The 22,915-nt window shown below is 35.4% G+C and overlaps 1 protein-coding gene across 1 annotated transcript in view; it reads left to right on the top strand.

The window, feature by feature from the left end:
* LOC145687938 (uncharacterized) overlaps nucleotides 1-22,915 on the top strand; it is a 264,861-nt gene that overhangs the window by 76,466 nt on the left and 165,480 nt on the right. Inside the window, exon 2 of the mRNA XM_081761511.1 lies at nucleotides 19,075-19,249. Coding sequence (XP_081617637.1) covers nucleotides 19,075-19,249 — 175 coding nt within the window. The remainder of the gene's footprint in view (nucleotides 1-19,074; nucleotides 19,250-22,915) is intronic.

The following is a 22,915-nucleotide window of genomic DNA, read 5'->3' as shown; positions in this document are numbered from 1 at the left end:
GAAGTACTTGGGTGGAGCCGAGAGTGGAACCCATAAAGAATAGCTGGAAAATAAACATTTTGAATTCTAAAATGACATTTCAGGTCACGATTTGTGTTCTCTGAAACCTTAAGGGACGGAACACGGACATTCTTGTCATTTTCAGACGAGGCTCTTTATGAATAATGCATATTCAATGAAGAAGAGAAGTTGCCGAACGAACTATAGTGGGTGCATCCACATTACATGCGGGATTCTCGAATCACGATCATGAAGAGGACACAGCTTGCAGCGATGTAGTTTGCTGTGAATGTGCAACACCATTAAAAAAAATAAAGTCCCTTGCAGTCGTGTTACAGAGAACAAGGACATAATATAGTAACATCATCCTTGCACGAACATCGTGTGTTATGGCAGTATAGGCAGAGAATCATATAGCGTATAGAAACATTATTTTTGTCGACAGACCGTTTAGTTCAGGAAGCAGTACTGCGAATGAAATCCCATTTTAAGGGTACCATTACAAACCAAGAATAATATTTAAAACAGAAAATGAAATGAGAGGGTAAGTGTAATTTAAGGGTCGTTCAACAGAAGTATTACCTCTTGCCAGCAACTTTATTCAGTGCACATATACGGAGGGAAGAGGGTAGTAAAACAACTTGACTCGGCCAGAATATCGTCCTTGTTGAAGTAAGGCGTCCCTTCTCAGTATCATTTTATCGACTCGACCAATTTAAATTCAGTTTTATTTGATTCGACCATTTCCAATTCAATTTTATTCCATCGACCAATTCAAATTCAATTTATGTGATTCGACCAATTTCAATGCAGTTTCATTGCATTCAACTAATTGAAATTAAGTTCTGATTCGAACAACCTGATTGCAGTTTTATTTGATTCGACTTATTTAAGTTCAGTTATATTTATTTCGATCAATCTCGATTCAATTTTATTCACTCAACCAATTTAAGTTCAATTTTATTTGACTCGACCATTTTAGCTCAATTGTATTTCATTCCATCAATTTAAATTCAGATTTATTTGATTCGACCAATCTAAATACAAATTCATTTGATTCAGACAATTTTAATTCAGTTTTGTTTTATTCATTCAATCTCAATTCGATTTTATTTTATACGACCAGTTTAAATTTAATTTTGTAGATTCATTCAATTTTAATTCAGGATTTAGAAATCTGGGAATTAGATTTCTGGACTTTCGGCATCTATGACCATGTTAGCCCATCACGTACGAGGCATGACGTCCCTCGGCGTTCACACTATCCGAGGAAAGGGAAGAAAAAGGATTAATTTTAACTGAATTTTATTTTATTCGACTTATTCGACTAATTCAATTCTATTTGATCCGACCATTTTAATTCAGTTTTCTTTGTCGTAGAGAGATTATAATTCTCTATAGTGTACGGAAAACTGTATTCCAACTGATCAATTCATTCAAACAGTATTGACAAATGCCTTTGATCTATCAGGAAAACTTGAGTCTGTGGATATGCAAACCCATTTTTTTTATTTCTTGTAAAATACTTTTAAAAATGCAGGGAATAAATGAAATTTATTATGAACAAAAAAATAATAATTCTTGTTCAATGAACTTCATTCTGTTTTAGATACCTAGATAGTTCCTTTTTCATGGAATAAATAAATTAATGCAACCTCTCATTCTATAATCTTTCATAATGAATATTCATCGAAATAAAATTACTCTTCTTGCTTAAATTTTACGGTACCTTTGTCTTAATGAAAAACACTTGACGGTCTTTCTCTTAGGATACTTTTTATACTTCATCAGATAAATTTAAATTATTCTATCAATTACAATCCATAGTTTATAGTATACTTCCAACCAAGATGACGGGAAACTGAAGGAAACAATTGACTTTTTTAAAAAAATATTAATAATAATATCAATTCGAGTGAAAACTCATAATGTGTTTTGTTAGAAGAATTCCATCTTGAATTATGGAATGCACCATCTGTGATATTGTCTATACAATACCAAACTAAAGTAAAATCCAAACGTAATTAATTGGTAATCAAATGCACAGTTTTACAGGCAGTCGTTATGTTTTCCTCGAGTTGCCACGGAGGACGGTGGGCTTTGAACTTGGATAAGCAATATGAAGGTCAAGTTCATAACCATTCACTAGGATCTAATTGCTAAATTCTAAGTGACATAATCAGTAATTGGCTTCAAGGTCACCAATTACGAAATAAAAATTTTGTTTCACACGGTTGATTCATATACGTATCTATCTTGTGTGCGGTTACGTATGTGATGAGAAATTAAGATCATTCAGAGACTATATTCTGATGCCCTTGTTAATATTTCTTTCCGGTGGGAAGAAAACGATAAATATAATAGATTCATCTGCTAACTTCCGCTATGCACCTTGTGTAATTTGGAAGCGACGAGGTGCGTGGTGGACAAACATTGTAAAGGGGAGAAATAATGGGGTTGCATGTTTGACTAACATGCAACATCCCAGGTGCCTCGGCCACACTTGTCAATTCTCACACTTGCGTGATACAAGCTGTATTTACCTTCCCTTAGGCGGTTTTTTCTAGAACTAACATATGCGTGTGCAGAAACATCCTGTATGTAGAAAAATACTTTAGAAAATACTCTTTAATAAAAAAATAAAAAAAAAAGCAAGGTACAAGTTTCAACAGTAAGATTTCACCCTGTATACATTTCCTTTCCTCATTTGACACAGGAAAGTTGAACTTGAAGTGAAACAATTGGATGACCTCTACTGGGGTCATTTGGTGAAATCTTTGGAACAGTTTCATAATGGCAGCAACATGTCTGTCACTAGAACTTCTGTGTAAAATAAATCTCATAAAGTATACGTAGAACAGTATGGAGCTGTTAACATGTTAACTCTACCTTATTGATTGTTATATTTCCCATCCTCAACGTCCTATGACTAGAAATAGGCGGGGGAGAGGGCATGCTGGCTCAGTGTAGAGCGCTCACCTATTGTGCACGGGGTCCATTGTTCGATCCCCGGAGAAATAAGCTTGTGGTTGGCAACATCGTGTCCGTGTATTTTCACGGGTTGCTCCCGTTTCCTCCCGTATTCTCAATTCACCAATTCTTCCATCATCATCCACTTGCCTTAATCATTCTTGTCCCTTAGCTTAACGGGCATAATTGTGGGACTTTAACCTGAAAATTTTAATTTCATTTACTAGAAATGGGCACATAAAAAAGGTCTACTTTTTCTATCCAAGTGTCTATCTCTACACATACAACATTAGGAAACAAAAAACATAGTGTAATCTTGTTCTGTTATCAGCATATGCTCTTTGTATGTGGTTTAACGTTCCTTTACAGTATCACGAAGCAGGGGCGGATCCAGGACCGACTTCTGGGGGGGGGGCGGTGGGTTGTCATAATGCAACTTTTAAGGGCTCCCAACTCTGGGATGGATTTTATTTATATATATAAAGTAAGAAAGTTTCCTCTTCTGGGGGGGCGATCGACCCCCTGGATCCGCCCCTGTCACGAAGTAATTTGGGCATCTGGGCCACAAGAGCCTTAAACCAGCAACATCCAGGTCAAGAAGCTTAATGTGCAGCCACAATGAATTCTGCATCCAGAAATTGAAAGTAAATAAGTAAATATAATATTAGCATAATTATTGTGTTGTCTTGGTTTCAATTCCCCGTGCCCGTCTCATGCACCCCGTAACTTTGGTGCAGAAGAAAGGTGTCATCCAACTGTGATCAATTCCCGTAGGAACTCAAGTTTTTTAGTCTTAGCCTAGCCTCGTGAATAATAATAATAATAATAATAATAATAATAATAATAATAATAATAATAATAATAATAATAATAATAATAATAATAATAATAATAATAATAATAGCGTTGAGAGTCAAGCTTACTGTTTATTAACCAGTTGAACTTGTATTATCTGGTATTCCAGAATTTTTCACGGGTTAACACTTACGATAGATTCTTTTTTTGTGAAAATTGCAACATCGACTAGGATATTTAAAACGATCTAATTCAGTGGTTCTCAACCTGGGTTTATAAGGAAAGCAGCAAAGGGGAACAAGGAACTACTAATGTATTGAGCGACGTACGGTAAAGGAACTGATGTTAAAGTAAATATTTAATGCCTCCCACTTGAAATCGAACCCGGGATAACTTGCAACTAAAGCACGAACAAAACTTTTGTTTGTTTGTTTGTTGAAACATAATAGTGAGGCTATATGACACAGAGACCTACAGTTTAAAGTGGAATCTGAACCAATGTAATGTGTTCAGTGGAATAGAACCCAGGACCCCGTCTAGCAAAGACGAACGCAGTAGGCGCTAGGCCAGTAGGAAATGCTAGATGGATCTGGAGGATAGGAAAGGAGTATAAAGTTGAAAGGCTGTGAGAATGGTGGCGCCAGTAAACCTATTACTTACCTCAAGAGCTAAAGTAAAACCGTGTATCTTATGAAGTGTTGTGTTAATTATAGAGAAAATCTACCAGTTAAATGATGCCCAGATCTTTTTGCCTGAAGCTGGAGTTCAGCTCGACTAACACCCATCACTTTTTCCAGTATTACATTTAGATACACTTGAGCACTCAGGAATGTAAATAACGATTAAAGGATTGAAGACTTTCCTGAACCTTTTTCAAGTCCAGTCATTTTAAGAGATGTGAAGATGAAAGATCTTCCGTCCTGAATTCAACGATAATTAAATCACTCCTTTTTTCTCTCCCTTATACAGTGAAAAAAAAATAAAAGATTAAAAAAAACTGAGAGGCGAAATTACTTGGAACCAATTTACCACAAACTGTAGCGAGAGGTTGGAAGTAGCAGACAGTTGGATGAAGAATAGCCTTGGCTGATGTGCTACAAAAATTCCTTTGGCATTTGTCCCCTCGCGTTTACCTTCTTTTCTCAGCCTCAATTTTGAATCAAAAGGGCCCCAGTTCCAGGCAGCTACTGCCCGCAAAAGCATTAAGAGTTACTGAAAAGATTCATCTTCACTCTCACTTTTTTTTCTCTTCTTTGTCTATTTTTCCCTCTGCAAAGAATACCTGACTTCTATCTTGTCCATATGGTGCCTTAATTTTTTTTCTTCTTTGTAAGAACACGACAAACCGTTTTGACTATATTATTCAAATAGAATCTGTTTTATCTGTATAACACAAATTGAACCCCAACAAATGTTCTACCCTCTCTACCTCTTTTTAGAAAAAAGAATGTACTTCGTCAGATATACAACGTAAACAATGTACTTATTAAACGGATTTCATCTCAAAAATTCTTGGTGTTTTCTTTGACGAAAAGCTCTCCTTTGCGGATCACATAATATCGACGTCATTAGTAGAGATATGAAGAGGTATACTTTTAAGATTTTTTCCCTACTCTTACGATGTTTTATAAGGTTTTTATTTCCCAGATTGGTTCACCTGTGTGGAATATGGCATTACCTATCTCGCATTGACTCGGTCTTAAAACTTCTTTCTTGCCATACGTTGATTTAGAATTCCGGAGTTACGTGATCATTGGAGACAGGAACGTATATGCCCCTAACGAACGACGCCGCGCTGCTGATTTGCTTTATCTATATAAGATTACCAATGGTAAAATTGATTCCGAGTTATTACAATCGCACATTAACCTTCGTGTTCCTTTTCGGTGAGCTCGCTTTCTTAATTTGCTAACGTACGAGATACCTAGGTTGTGCATCGCTATGCATTCCTTGTTTTACGAACTAGCGTATGATTACAATACAGTTTCAGCGGGTTTTAACGTTTTTACTTCTGAAGAAAACTTTAAAACTTAACTGAAGAGAATATTTTAAGTTGTAAGGTGTACCTTCTTTTTTGTATTTGTTTTTTCTTTTTTATTTCTGTCTTCGCTTTTTTTATGTTGTTAAGTTCAGCCAAGTGATCTTATGTTGAGTTGAGTTGAGTTGATTTTGAGTTTAACGTCCCGTTCAGCAGCGAGGCTATATGAGACGTGGACCTACTGATTAACGTGGAATCCGAACCACATGAGCTCCCACCGGGAATCGAACCCGGGTCTCCCACGCCAAAGGCGCGTACGCTAACCGCTTAGCCACGGAGGAGCTCACTGATCTTATGTTGTATGAAACTTAGTGAATGAATAAAAGACATTTAAATAATCATTCTTGAGCTGTAATGTATTGAGTCCTTTAACGTATACAGTATGAAATACAGTGGAACCTGTCTTTAACGGAACTCCACACTACTATACTTGTCGCCCAAACTATTAAAAGAAAAAGCCCTATTTCTTAGTGTGTTAATTATATAGTGTTTTTTTATTACTAATATCACGAGGTTCGATTCCCAGTGGGAGAACATCGGCCGTGTAATAGTGATTCATATCCTACTTGAAATTGTCGGTGTCGTCCTTTATAACCTCGCTGCTGACAAAGGGCGCAAGTGCAAATTAATTAATTGAAGTTTAATGAAGAAGCCAATATCGATGCTATTTGTCTCCGTCACGATCAACACGACTGCTCGAACACGGACTTCCGTGAATAAAAGTTAAAAACGTACAGATCAAAATATAAGAAACAAAATACTGCTGCTAAAGAGAAAAACCTAAAAGAAATAAAATAATAAATATATCATAACAAATATACAACAATAACAATAAACAGTATATATAAAACAATAACAATAAATAGTAAAATATATATGTGGTATTTCAGTAAATGAAAACTAAACATTTTAATTTAAAAACTTTCATGTTATATATATTCTTTTCCTCGTGCAATATCATCTTCTGCGTCACTAAAACAACACATTTTTGTAACCATCTTTCTTATAGTTTTTAACATTAATAAAATCAAAATTTTTGTTTTATGATATACTAGCAGCGTTCACCCCGCTTCGCTGCGGTCACCCCGGAACGCAATAAACGTTGTTACTTAGATAATTTTTACTTTTTCGCTTTCAAGTGATATGATAAAAACCATAGAAGATTGCATTAAATGTTAACATTATATCGCCTGTCATTTATGTTAACCCGCCCCGCTTCGCTGCGGTCACCCCGGAACTAGTGATGAGCAAATGCAAGACCAAGACCAAGACCCGGGTGGTCTTGGTCTTGGTCTTGGTCTTGCACATGCAGTCTTGGTCTTGGTCTTGCACTGTAACAGTCGGTCTTGGTCTTGGTCTTGGTCTTGCACACCTAGTCTTGGTCTTGGTCTTGGTCTTGCACACCCAGTCTTGGTCTTGCTTGCAAGAGTCTTGCAAGTTTTGCTTTTAAGAAATCTATGATTTTCATAAGTAAATTTTACTCTGGATATAAGGGATAATAAATCCTACATTGCGTCAATAGTGAGGGAATTGCAATGTATGTTTCTAAATGTAATATATTTTACCTTCGTGTAAGTGTGATGATACTGTACAACATAGGCGATGACCTTTACTTTTTTTTCAATGGGTGATCACGCTTCACTACTTATAAGATAAATCACAACATTTCGTAATATTTTTATATGTTTGAACAGATCCAATACTCCACTGGTTCCCAAACTGGGGAGGCTACCCCTGACAGTAAGACGCATGAAAGAAAACCAAGACGGCACAGATTACTGAAATACCATAAATTGCAAAATTATTTTTTACACTCTAAAGGCGTCAGATTTTTTTTCTTTCCAACCACGACTAGCTCATCTTTGTATTGAACAAACTCCCAATTAAATATCAAAATTTTGTTTTACTGATTCTAATATGTACTGCACGGGGCAGAAACAAGGTCATTACGCAAAAACGATGAAACAGTTAGACTTTCGAAATGTGGGCATGGAGAAAAAAGAAGAGTCTCAGCTGGGTTGAACGGAAAACGAATGCAAAGGTTTTAGAAATAGTAGCAGTAGGGGAGAAAAGAAGAATTTTAGATGTAATTAAGAGGAGGACATTAGCTAAGGAGGAACTGTATTATGAGGGACGTGCTAGAGGGAGGGGGCGAAGGAGATTGTAGTTGAAATGAAATGAAATCTGTTGTTTTACGTCCCACGGTTATGCCGGTTAGGCTAAAGGAGACGGTGATGATGAGAGATGAGTGAAATGGTGGAATGAAGAAAGTGGGAGGAAACGGGAGAACCCCGAGAAAACCCACGAGCACGGTGTTTGTCCACCACAAAGTTCACTTGGTGGGGGCTGGGATCGAACGCGGGACCCCAAACACCAGAGCTGAACGCTCTACCACTGAGCCCCAATATTTTAGAATAATTTGGGTGAAAACTGAAAACGACTCAACTGTCTGTGTCTTTTGTGTAAACTCAATTTATATAAAAACTTTTGACCTACATTAGAAATACATAATAACGGCATCAAGTTATTTGCCATAAGTACGAAATCAATTTCAGTTGTGAATATAGATTATTTATTGTTGTATAATGTTATATCGTTGAATCCTAGATATGCCGTATACCTAAGGGGGCTATAAGTTATATTGATAAACAATTATTCAACGTATAAGCATCCACCTATGAAATCAAACTTGCGGTCACATGCGCTGTTTTTGTCAATGCCATGAAAATGTTATTTCAATATTAATTTTATAAGTACACATTAAAAATTTCCAACGGATGCTTGAACCTCAGAGCAAAGGCCATACCCATGTAGTCGGCACCTATGGTGTACGGAATTGCCGATGTTCAATACTACATTTCTTTAGTTTTGGAACGTCCCACGATTATTACACTGAGGCTAAGGGAAACAGTGATGATGAGAAATGGTGGAATGAAGAAAGTACGAGGAAACGGGAAAACCCACGCACAGGGTGTTTGTTCACCAAAGAAGCTCACATAGCGCAAGCTGCGATCGAACCAGAGCCACTGAGCTACTGTGTCCATAACATGTTCTAGTTTATTTTTGCTTATCCACTTCTTATGGACACAACTATTCTTCGTATGATTTCCCAAAATCCAATGATGGGCCGTCTGAATGATCAAGTGATGACCAAAGTAAATCAGACACTGAAGTTATTATAGCTATATAATTATGCTGTTGATCGTCTCGTGAACAACCGATTCAAAAAACGATATACTGTAGCTATATGTTACAGGAGCAGATCGACTCACATGGATTGCATAAACTATTGGGAACACATTCACTCCGGCGGTATTTTTACTGGAGCCAAGAAATTCACGTGAAAGATATAATGATTTTTCCCCTTCCTTTTTACATTCTATAAAAAATCAAGTAGTACCATACTTGTGCAAGACTCTTGCGCAAGAGTCTTGGTCTTGGTCTTGGTCTTGCAGGTATGGTCTTGGTCTTGGTCTTGGTCTTGCACCCCTTGGTCTTGGTCTTGGTCTTGCATCGGGATTCCTGGTCTTGGTCTTGGTCTTGGTCTTGGTCTTGCATGCAAGACTCTTGCAAAAACTGCAAGACCAAGACTCTTGCGCTCATCACTACCCGGAACGCAATAAACTTTGTTACTTAGATAATTTTTACTTTTTCGCTTTCAAGTGATTGCAGTAAATGTTAACATTATAGCGCCTGTCATTTATGTTAACCCGCCGAGTGACACGGTCATGCGGGTTGCATATAAATACGTTTATTTTTACCTATGATGATCTAACAAAGGATTTGTACGTTATGGACACTTGAATGGTCAATTATCTCAAGACACTGGTAATTAAAAATTAAAGTGATATGATAAAAACCATCTAGGGTCCAAATCCTAATAACCCCCCAAAAATAAAAGAAATTGGTTCAGCCGTATTAGCGTGATGAGGGAACAAAGGATTTGTACGTTCTCTTTTATATATATAGATTGTTCTGTAATTATCCTACAACCTGTGTATTAAAATTAGTATGCAATCTGTTTTCAAACAATACATGTATTACTAGTACTTCCTATTATCGTACAATTATGAGGGCGGGGGTTTCAATAGATATTCTGTAGAAATAATCGAAATTTTCATGTAAATTTGCGTAATACAATACAAGCATAGCTTTAAAGTACCCGAGTAGTCGTGCTATCCATGTGGTTGGTCCCGAGTTTGATCTCCTGTGGAAACATATATTGGTCAATTCTGAATATTCATGTCTCAATTAACCTTTGATCCTTGGAACTAAAAAAAAATGGAAACAAACCATCAAATATAATCTGACATATAGAAACAAATATGTTACAATTGTATTTAACGTTATTTGAAAGACAAAAACTTTAAGAAAAAGAAAACATATGGATAGCCTATTTATGGTGCAAGATAGTCTTCTAAAACGCTATAACGAAATACGAATAAAGAAAATTTTAGAGTATTTTAGGGTATTTTCTCTAATACACATATTTTTTATGCTACCACACTTAAAAAAATAAACTTGTTGGATTTATAGTAATTTGAAGATCTAATAAGCCAGCGTTCTACTTAAACGTAGTTCTCTTTTTACTGTGAAATATAAAATAGGTGTAAATTACTTTCCATTGCGTATAATTTATGCAAACAGCCAAGGCATGATGCTTGTTTCATAGTATTTTTTTTATTTTTTATGTGTATTCTTTTTGTAATCTCGTGTGTATTCAGTAAGTAGAAAATTATTTGTAGAATCGTCCCTCCTTCACCAGCCATTTAGTGTTATAGTATTGAGATGTCAGATTGTTAGCAGCGGAATCCCTGACTCAAACCAAATCACACGTAGAAATCTACCTGACCTCCAAAATCGTTCCGCCGTACATCAATCTACTATTTAGGTGCGACGAATGGGTGTTTGTCAGTGTTTTCGACGAAGGCTTTCGTGTTTTTAGAAAACTTGTCTTTAAGAATTTCGGAGGGGAAAGTAAAACATATGACGTGTTTTTAGGTGCCTGTTGTCGCCATTCGTAGCCCTCTGGTCTTATCACTGTTGCATTTACCTTCTGCTTTAACTGAAAAGTCACGCGGTTAAAATTCCTACGGCTGTCCTCGGAAGACGCGACACAGTTTTCCACAGATGACATTCTTTAACGGGGTGGGAGGATAATTTCTCGGTGGGTATGTTTTGATATACGAGAGAAGAAATATTTAGCTTCATTTAGCATTGTTTTCTTAATAAGGAATATACGAAAGAAAATCTGCCCTTGAAAACTTATGCTGAATTACGATATGTACGTTACTATTCTTACATGGCGTTAATCTAATTGGGACATATTAATCAATATTGTTGAATAAATCTGTTAATTGTTAGTTTTTTTTTCTTTTTGTCAGAAAAATGGAAAAACCAAAGAACATACTACGTAAGATGTTTCTAACTTTCTAAAGGAATCTTGCGTAATCAGATGTGCATACTTAAAATTTTTGTTGGGGGGTTCTTTAGTCTAAAGATTGAAAGGGGGTCTGGATCGGGTAGACGCTCCCGTAAGTGCAGTGGTACTAGTGCAGACAAAACATATTATTTATAAAAAGTAAGGAAGTTCTCGAAGGGTACCTATCGGTGGATTCCCCCCTTTCCCTGTGGATCCAGATCTGATTTGAAAATGAAATGAAATCTTTAAGTCTTACGTGCCATGGTTATGCCAGCTAGGCTAGAGGAGACGGTAGTGATGAGAAATGGATGAAATGGTGGAATGTTAGAAAGTGGGAGGAAACGGGAGAACCCCGAGAAAACCCTCGCACATGGTGTTTGTCTATCACAAAGCTCACTTGGCGCAGGCTGGGATCAAACCAAGGACCCCATGCACCAGAGATGAGCGAAATATCACTGAGCTACCGTGCTCCCCCAGACCTGATTTGTACATAGAACTTTCCCTCAAAGCACTCACATAATCCAACAAAGACGTTATCACAGAGCCTTTGTAGCCTTTTGTCAATTTCTTACTTCTCTTGGTTGTAGTAGTAGTAGTACATTTTGTGTTTTCGCCGTACTTCATCCTATTTTAACGTTTTTTTTCTTTTTAGCAAAATGTGAAAAAGTTATAAATAAATTCCTAGCTCTTTTTAAATCTGTAATAAATCAACTTTTTTCATTATTATTTCATATAAGCGGAAATGTTTCAGTCTGTGATTAACGCTAATTCTTAATTGTTAACAATCGTCGCTCCGCAACGTTCTCTGCCTACCTCCCTTTATTTGAAAATGGATACTGATTATGCTAAGCATGAACATGTTTTGCTATTTATTATTCTGACAAAGGCCGTATTAAATGTAAATAAAGTCGTAATTACTTACATAAAGTGCACAAGTATTTATTCCATGTCAAATACAATATAATTTAGTAACAAAGCAACATGAGCATAGTGTATAAAATACCAGCAGTTCCTGCCGCATACATTTAGCACAGTGCAATATTTTTTAAGCTTTACCGCCAATCTACAAGAAGCATATTACCATCAACTTTTAGCACAGTGCAATATTTTTTAAACTTTACCGCCAATCTACAAGAAGCATATTACCATCAACTTTTAGCACAGTGCAATATTTGTCAAGCTTTATCGCCAATCTACAAGAAGCGTATTACCATCAACTTTTAGCACAGTGCAATATTTGTCAAGCTTTACCGCCAATCTACAAGAAGCATATTACCATCAACTTTTAGCACAGTGCAATATTTGTCAAGCTTTACTGCCAATCTACAAGAAGCATATTACCATGAACTTTTAGCACAGTGCAATATTTGTCAAGCTTTACTGCCAATCTACAAGAAGCATATTACCATCAACTTTTAGCACAGTGCAATATTTTTCAAGCTTTACTGCCAATCTACAAGAAGCATATTACCATCAACTTTTAGCACAGTGCAATATTTTTCAAGCTTTACTGCCAATCTACAAGAAGCATATTACCATCAACTTTTAGCACAGTGCAATATTTGTCAAGCTTTACCGCCAACCCACAAGAAATATATTACCATCAACCTTTAGCACAGTGCAATATTTATCGAGCTTTACCGCCAACCCACATGAGCCATATTACCATTAGCACTCATTATTAAGTGTAAATAGTGTTACAACTACTTTTTACTTTTATTATTGACAAACGTATAATTTGATTTGCTACTTTAAAAGTGCTATTTTTTTTCTTTCAGAATATTCAAATATCAACACAGCTACATACAGAATGACACTTTAGTAATCCAAAAGTTGTTTGATTCGATAGCAGTAAAACACATTTTAGTTTAAATATCTTTATAGCATCACAACATTAAGCAAGATTTCCTCCCCAATTGTTACAATAGTACGCTGGAGTTGTAAATAAATTAAATTGTTGGTAGTTATTAACTTTTATTATCAAGAAATTAAATACAGTAAAGCTACGATTATCCGTAAGTGCAGTGAAAATTTCTTTTTAACCCTGCTGTAGTCGCACTCAATTATTTTGCATAAGTAGTCACTGCAAACTGACATTCCGTATGCATGCAAATGAGTACTGTATATTCTAAAACATAAAAATAAATTGCATTCTGAAAAACAATGTTTTCAACAATAGTGCACGTTTCGAAGTGGAACTCTACTCTGACAAGCAAAAGCAAAAACAGTAGTTTTTTTTTTTTTTTTTTTTTTTTTTTGTTTACTGTTCTTTATTTTAGTGATCTAGACGTAGAGTAAAACTTTCTGCTGTATTATACATATTTAAAAGTTTTATTATGGTTTTTGTACAATAAAACATAGTTTTTATGCTGATTTGTTTTGTGTTTGCACCTCATTTTTTAGTCTTTTTCGGGTTGTCCGCGATTTTCGCTATCCGTGGTGCCGTTGCCACCGGATTCCGAGGATAATTGGGGCTTTACTGTATCACTTTAAGCACGTAACTTCTTGCTAAAAACTAAAATAACGAACAAAATTGCTTTACCTTACAAGGTATTGTAATTTTGCTCAACCACTTTTATGCTTTGAAACGAAATAACATGCAATAAATTTGCAGTAAACCAGGAACATGAATCTTCATAGTTTTACTGAGTGTCATTTATGTGCCTCAAATTCACGTGATTGACTTCAATAATTATTGAGGTTGACCACGTCATGCAGTTGAAAGTAAATGTATTATTTAAAGCCGCTACTTTTATCAGATGCAATTTTTCATTGCGGAATTCTTTGCCTAGAGGATTTCAAATACCGTTACCAATACGCTAACTGGATAATAACACCAATGCTGTTCTTGATTGCTTCTTACTTCAGGGTGGCTTTTCTTTTCAACCATTTATTGCGCTCTTTTCAAGTGTCATCTAATTGGTTCTCAAAGGCATCTCTTCAAATTAGTACTAATTAATTGACATTGCAATTCAATATTTGAACTTTACATTGGCAGTGCTAATTTATTGTTCATGCTAACACATGTGCAAATAGCTGGGATAAGAAACAGACACAATAAACTATGCATGTGTGTAGCCGATTTTTTATAGTGTGGTTGTGCTGAATTATGAAACAAAAAGTTGAGACTCTTTTCATGGGAATATATAGGGACAGATTGGAATTTGATACTTCACTTCAGGACATTTTATTAAGTACTGGAATGGGTTGAGAAACTCAATCTATTTTTCCAACTGTTGAATTGACTCCCCCGCCCTTCGTCTCTCCCAGTACAAGTGAAAAAGATGGGTGTTTATTTATTTATTTTTTTTTTTTGTATTTATCTTATTGATATTCTATTACATATGATTGTAATTTGATGTGCTCTCGTGTAAATTAAATGGTTTACGTGCTTGACTTTTACGCGCTTGGTGCAAGGTTTGATTCGCCATGGATTCAATGTTGACCCAGCAAATCGGAGAGCCACTTAAATTAAGAGATTGTGAACTCTAGTCTGAAAAGCAATTGAGCCAATGTAAAAACACGCATCACTCAAAGCCTTGTGGGTAACCATAAGAATTTGTAGAGCATAACGCGGTTGTGTTCAAATTAATTCACTGTACAAGGTGGCCCAAAAGTAGGTATACACTCCTGCATTGATCAAGTATAACATTATAGCTTATAGGTTTATTTGTTTCGACTGTTCCGGGCTTAAGGTATAAATAAAAAGGCTTAGAGAACAAATAATAAGAAATTAAGTAACTTGATGAATAACAATAAGAAATTATATAAAATACAGTGAGTTGATCAGTACGGGACTGCATAACTACTTTTGGGCCACCCTGTATATTGGCCATGTTCTATTCAAACAAAGAAAAATAAAGTGAAAAACTATGAGTTTCCAGTTATAGAAAAAAAATCTTTCTTAATTGATTTTAGCATATCTTTATTATGAGTCTACATTCCATTTGCTTAACGTTTAACCCAAAATTAATATTTAAAAGACTCATTCCATATATTTCCCTTAATTCTTATTCTAAATAGCATTCATTTATTTATTTTACGAAAGTTGAACTAAACGGCGTGACAAACATCTTGGCGTGACATTTGAAGGCGGCGCTCCAAGTTCCCTTTAAATGCTGTTAGCAAATGAGAGGCCAGCGCGGTATTGCCACATTTATTTTGTACACATCCACGTCTATCCTCTGCCACCTGATCACGCAGTAGTTCGTCTGCTTAGCCATAACCACACCCCTTAGCACTCGGCAACATCGCGTCAGAGCTTGCGTTTTATTCGTTTAGCTGAAATGCCAAGATGTTTGTCACTGGCTTTAAATCCAAACCTCCCCACCCCCAAGTTGCACCATCAAAATAAATTAATAAAACCCATCCAAGCCTCGAACCTCATCTATGTTGAAAATTTGATCAAGATCGGTCGGATGGTTCAAGAGGTACGAACTCACAAACATAGTCACTGTCATTTTTATTTATACAGTTTTTTTTTTTTTTTTTTTTTTTTATTATTTGATGAAAGGGTAATGTTTTAATATTTCCTGTTACTTCGAAATGGAGAAACTAACTCTTCAGTCAAAGTGAGTAGTCTATTTTCAAAAGGGATCTTTTTTTCTTTTTTTTTTCAAATTTACCTTTCAACGGTTTCTGAATCATTCCGATGATCTCTGATGGATTACACAACAGAGTTTATGCAAACGAAATGTATTTGGTAGAAATGAGAATATAAAGTTATTAGTATTTCCTATCATATTTATCTCGTTCATTCACTTCGGTATTTTTCATCCGAAAGAGAAAGTAACAAGACGATTGTCATATTTGTTTTTGTTTGTTTTTTCAAAACAACACATTTTAGTAATTGTGGAAATACGCTTCTCAATTAAGAATTTGACATTAAATATATCTTTCTGAAAAGATGGTTAAAATTGAAATATTCGTTCTGCCTATAGATGTTATTGTAATTAAGATAGTGGTATCAGTTACCAACAGGTTAAACTGTTTTTCCGTTTGTTTTATTTATTTGTGATTTAACTTCACATTTTAGGCCTATTAGTACTATGCGGTTAACGAAAATGGCGTCTGACAGTTGGACAATACTTGTGGTGCGTTTTAGAATTGTTGCAACAGTTTTTGCAACAACAGTAGCAGCCACTCTTCTGACAGACTTACATCTATTAATAACTCATAACCGTAATTATATGATAGGATGGTTTATAACGTACGATTTTCAATAATAAAAATAATAGTATTTGGAATATTTCACATAAGATTCAACATTCAATTACCAGTAACATAGGAGTCAATGAACTTGGTTATCTAGAAACAGCGTGAAAGAATATTGTAGTGATTGGAGAACAACTTTACGCTTCATTTTGTTTACAGCACATGCAGGTGTCAGATCGTAGCTTTCTTTAACCGTGCAGTACGTGAAACGTGGACTTAAAGTTTGCTCTACGGAATCGTAAAGGGGATCATATGTACTCCGATTGGAAATGAAACACAAGTTTTCCACACCCCATATGAGAACACAACAATGTATCCGAGGTCCAGTAGCAATAAGCCAAATGGAAATAACATCTTTTAATACAGAGAATGCCACTTTGCTTGGCTACCAGAGAATATTAAATGGATTTATCCTTCTTTTTCTGCTCTGGTACAGTCACCTTCAAATGAATTAACCCAGCATCGTGAGCAAATTGACTAGTTGAATTGAGAGTTAGCAAACAGCGAGATGCGAACCGATGGCTGATCATACCGCCAGTGGCGGATCCAGCTCGAAGCTAGAGGGGCCTTGCCCCCTCCCTCCAGATTTTTGAGTAACAAAATAATTGAAGCTATTTTTTATATATTTTTGAAAATTTATAGTAAGCGTTGCCTTTTATTCTTTTATTGGAAAATTTTTGAAACCTCAGATATACTTTCAGGTGCAGTTTTTCTGGTATGCAATGTGTAAAACAATACTCGAGGTCCACAATGTCAACGCCCAACTTAGCTATAATATACATCGGCAGAGAGTTAAGTTGGAAACTTCTACAAGACTCATGAACAAGGTAAACTCATGATATTCCTATCATGCTCTGGGTTCTGGCTGGTCCTCTCAGTTTTTACCTTCTGGACCCGCCACTGCACACAACTCCCAATAAATTTCGTCTCGATGATTTCCTAAACTATATTTCTCTAACTCTAGAAAGTGCAGTTTACAATCACACACAAAAATGGGCTTTCCCTGATAGAATTTCACTTTACAGTAACTTTTGATATAAATTAAACCAAACAAATCATACATTTAAGATAAATAACTCTTCTCTTATTTTTAGAGTTTATTGACAAACATTACCAGAGGGACCTAGCTTTTGAATGTGACTGTACATATTTTCTAGTACGTTTTTGAAATATCAATGCATTCAACACACCCTTGCATCATTCATGAAGTCATCGCAAATCATGTTAGCTACTCTTCAAGTATCAAAAAGAATTGAATCTAAAATGAGTAACTTCCTATTGAGGAAGGCGGCTATTAGCTTGAATGTATAATATGAAGTGTACCACTGCCCGTGAAGGACGTTACATGTTCTGAAGAAATAACCACCTAAAGGTTTTTTCTTTCATTTTCCTGCTATGCTTAAAAGAGTCTCAAACTTGGAAGCTCTACGCATATAAGTCGAGAAGGTATTTTCTCGTGATCCTTTCCGGAGCTCGTCTCGTAATCTGAGCGAGCACGTCCGTTCCTCTGGTTGCACAACAGCGTTACTTAGTGGAACGACTTCTTTATCAAGGTCAGATTAAAATAAATTTGTACTTGTTTTATCATCATCCAGAACTTGAAGAAAGAAAAAAAAAAAAACTTTACAAAATATCCCGGAAAAATGACCCTTTACTGTACTTTGGTTTCAGTTCTGATGTCACTTTCTTTTTTTTTTTTTTTTAAAAAAAAAAGAAGTAATGCGATCCATTGTTGTCTCGTAAGAAGTGCATAGCTTTATTTTATTTGCAAATGAAATAACACCATTGAAAAGGAAGGGTTAGCAAAATTTTGAGGGGTACAACAACGAAGTTACTTAAAGTTATCGTATAGATTACAGGATCCATAAAGACAGAGATCTCAAAATTTTACAACTATCATTATTTTGGCCATGCTTTTACATACCGTCTAGTGAGGAATCTATGAACTATTAGTCCAATAATTTATTTATATAAAGCCAACGTTATGAAAATTCAACTTTTTTCCACTGTTTGTGTGATACCAGATGCACTTCATATGTATATACAGTGGCGTATTTAACAGGGAGGCTTCCGGACTTAAGCACCCCCACCCCCCCGAAATTTTATTTAATATATTAGAGTAAATTAAATATCTTACAGAATTTTCACATTTCCAGGACTGAAGTAAGCAAAGCCCCCCCGAAACAAAATCGTAAATACGCCACTGGTTCTCAGATTAAATCTTTAAGTTTAATGTCCCTCAGTATGGCCTGTTGGCTAAAGAAGATAAAAGACAAATGATTAATAAACGTGATATTGACTACTAGTAGATCACCATTTCGTAACGGTTTGCGTGAACACAACGCAAAATCTGCGTTTTAGTTTGTTGATAATAGACATAACAGTTATAATTGATTCGTGCACGTTTTGCGTAGCGTTACGCTCCGCAATTTTTGCGAAGCCTTATTCTGGTGCGGAATAAGGCCCCTGAAGTGAGATGAAACTGAAGATTTTTTACGCGAAAGCTAACTACTCTGCTATTCAGCCATCATGTTATAATTATAGGTAAAATATTGAATCGATTCAATACCAACACTATGCACTTGTTCTGTAATTTATCATCACAATCTCATATTTCTGATTTTCTTATTTCCAGGTGCTGCAGTATGTTATTTCCCGGCTGAACTCCAGGGAGAATTCTTAATGCAGTCAACTTTCACGCACGGGTCTCAAGAAGTACAATATTCACAGGTGAACATTACGGCTGAATCCATTCCAATTTGGGGACATTGCCATCGACGAATAGGAAATAATGTTATCCTAATGAACAAGTAAGTGTGCTTGTTTTATTGACAGTAGTTTTTACTATCAAATTTTAGGGATAATATTGCAGTTACAATTTTGATTGTACATAATTCACGATTGCAATGGATAAATGCTAGAGTTATAAGGAATTAACTGTACAGGAACTTTCAGAAACAGGGAAAGGAAACACTACTCAATTTATCATCCAGGTCTGCAGAGTTGATGAATGTTTTGAGGATCTGATACACTCACTCAATGGATTAATGGCTCGTTTCAATGTTGCAGAAGTGAAAGCCCTCTTTGAATCACGCCATAAACAAATCCATTCCTATCAGAATCAATATTATTTATTGCAGACTTGGTTTATATTATTCCCTTGGCCTACCAAATTGCATTTTCCCTATAGACTTTCAAGCAAATATTTATATATGCAAAGTAGATTAAAAACAAGCCCGTAGTAAATAACTTTAATATAAATTGATCGACTTCAATGGAAGAAGTTATATGCATTGTACAGTAGGATAGTAACTACAATAACATCACTACAGTGTTCAAAATTTACATAGAAACAAGTGTTAAATTCCACAAAGATACCAGCATTATCCACTAGTTCTTGCAGTTGCCTGGTAACATCTTCCATTGATTTCAGCAGGAAATGAAGTGGTATGTCGTGGGAGAACCGGGTTCGATTCCCGGCGGGAGCTCATAAGGATCGGATTCCACGTTAAATTGTAGTTCCACGCCTTATATAGCCTCGCTGCCGAAAGAGACGCTAAAATCAAGTCAAACCGAAAGCTAGTCATGAGATTTTTACATTCACTAACTCATACCAAATTGTGCACCTCAATATATATATATATATATATATATATATATATATATATATATATATATATATATATATATATATATATATATATATATGTATATATATATATATATATATATATATATATATATATATGTATGTATATATATACATATATATATATGTATATATATATATATATACATATATATATATATTAAAGTTAGAATATATGTATCTCATCTGTGGACATCGTTTTCTCTCGTTAAACGGTTGGAATTTCAAGCAGAAGTTTCTTTTTTTTTTTTAATCCTACCAACAGTGCAAGTATGTACGCCTTTTTAAGAAAAGTTGATGGCTAAAATGTTTTGAACAAGATAGTTCATACTTGTGTCTTTGTTGATTTTATTTTCGTAATATATAATTTTAGGAATACATCTGTATCTTGTATATTCGGAAGCACAGACGGCAGGGCAATAGGAATAAAATCATCTCACCTTCATTAATATTATTTTTTTTCTACATTCCAATCAGTATTATCCCGTAGTCAAGAATAGGCTATAAAACAAAATATATAGGCAACGAACATGTTTCCATTTTTCTTTCATCCTTTGTTCTTGCAATGAAAATATGTGTGAAACAGATATAAAAAAGAAATTTGAAAAAAAAGAAGCTATGAAATAAGTTCTTCTCTATTCTCTAGCTCATTAGAGCATCCTTCTTCAGGTAATAATATTTGAAAATATTTCTTGTTCAATCTATTGTGCTTTGGTTTATAGGGTGGAGTTGTGGAATTATCTGTTGCAGGGCAGGTGTTTCTCTTCCCCGCCTTTTGTAAGGAGTTTCTTTCTTTTTAGAGCTCTACCTTTTTTAAAAAAAAATCAGATCGTTAGAAAATTTTGAAATCTGTACTGATTGAAGAAATGAAGTTATAGCAGCTAAAATACTTTTTTTTAAAAAAAAAGAAATTTTTCTTTGCATCTTTGTACATTGTTTCTGATTAATATGATACTTGCTTTATCCTTGTTGGAAGTCCGCTTTCCTTGATAACGGGATGGGAAGGGTTACGCAACACAAGAACTATATATTAGTCTGCAGGTACTATCTCGTAAAATTTAATTACCTTATTGCCGGGAACAGCTAACCTACCATTAATTGCTGTTTTATTTCACAAAGATAGAAGATGTTCGAGATAGAGAGCCTCTTGCTGGGTTTTTAAACATTAATGCCGATATCACATTCATGCAACTTAATCCTAATATTTAGAGATTGTAGATACTATTGAAGAAACAAACTAGGATAATGACAGACTGGAGTTTGTTATTCAGACTAAGAAGATGGGTCGAATTTAAACTGTGAAAAAGATCATAGTTTTCATAATCCGTGTAGGAACGCAGCTTCGAGTCTTTTTTTATGACTTTTTAATTTTTTTTATCTACACCCAATCGCACTGGCTGTGAAATCTCAAGGTCTTTCAGGTAATTTGATCTTGCATATTTTCTTTTACATTTTTCTTTCTTCATTTCGTTTTCTTCATTTTTCTTTTTTTCTATTTTTTTTAAACAACAAAGTTTGCTTTTGTTGTTTTATTATTAACTAAACTTTTGTCTGAAGTGATGCTGCTGCACTACATCCTATAAATTCCAGCACGCATGCACTACTTTTTTTTGACATCATCTCAGAATCTTGCAATGTTTTTGTTAACATCTGTAGGAGCTTCATCTTTTCGTATAGTTGGAACTGTCTTTTCCACTCCCCTTCCACGCTCATCTTTTCTCGACAAATACATGAGTAATTACACCATTAAGAGGTGCGTACTGAGAACTTTGCGCTGTTTTGCTCTAATATCATGTCATACAAAAAAAAAAAAAAGTGTGTTTGTGTGTGTGTGTGTGTGCGTTCGTAATGTGTTTCCTCTGCCTTTTTAACTTTGTAAAAGTTACTTTCTTTATTAAAAGGAAAAAAAAAAAAAAAAAAACTAGTCTCAATGTCTCAAATCGCATAAAAGTGAACACATCAATTATCTGTCTGTACAATAGAACATGGTGACTCAACAGTTGCATGGGGGGCGCGGTGGCTCAATGGTAGAGCGTTCACCTCTGGTGCTTGGGGTCCCGGGTTCGATCCCAGCCCCTGCCAAGTGAACTTTGTGGTGGACAAACACCGTGCTCGTGGGTTTTCTCGGGGTTCTCCCGTTTCCTCCCACTTTCTTCATTCCACCATTTTCACTCATCTCTCATAATCACCGTCTCCTTTAGCCTAACCGGCATAACCGTGGGACGTAAAACTCAAAGATTTCATTTCAACAGTTGCATGTACGGATTATGGAGGTATCACGTTCGAAACCCAAAAACGGTTATGGGCTGTCCGTTCGTAGGGTTAACCATTGCTCTTTGTCTTATCGCACAGCGCACTCAACTGATTGATAACCTACCTGTTTCCTGGACTCTCGCGTGTTATCGCCAGAGCGAGCTCTAATTGGCTTTTCTGTCATGTTGGAGGTTAATACTTAGAACGGGCAGACTATACAAGAATGCCATACAGACAAAGCAAACTTAATAGAAATTTTAAATAAAACTAAATGTATCATTAGTGTTCCCATGTAGTAAAGCAGCAATCAGATCTTTAGTACGGTGTGTCCTGGGTTCGATTTCCTATGTGAAATAAAATTTTAGGCGCTGAGTCAGCAAAATTAAAGAAAATAAAAATGCCAGTGTGCAAAACGAAAATTACTGACATGGGAGCTAATGTATTGTACACGTATGAATTAACTAAAAGTGTTTGGACGGTTGTGTGCTGTAATGTCCTGAACTTGTTAGATATTAGGCATAATCACTAGAGGCTAAACCTAAATATGTGTATGACAGCTTTTGAATTAAAATTT

This window comes from Thermobia domestica, chromosome 6, assembly GCF_964235325.1.
Source record: "Thermobia domestica chromosome 6, izTheDome1.hap1.1, whole genome shotgun sequence".
NCBI classification, from domain to species: domain Eukaryota; kingdom Metazoa; phylum Arthropoda; class Insecta; order Zygentoma; family Lepismatidae; genus Thermobia; species Thermobia domestica.
Note: the sequence above shows the minus strand (reverse complement) of the source record. Positions and strands in the feature narration are given on the sequence as shown.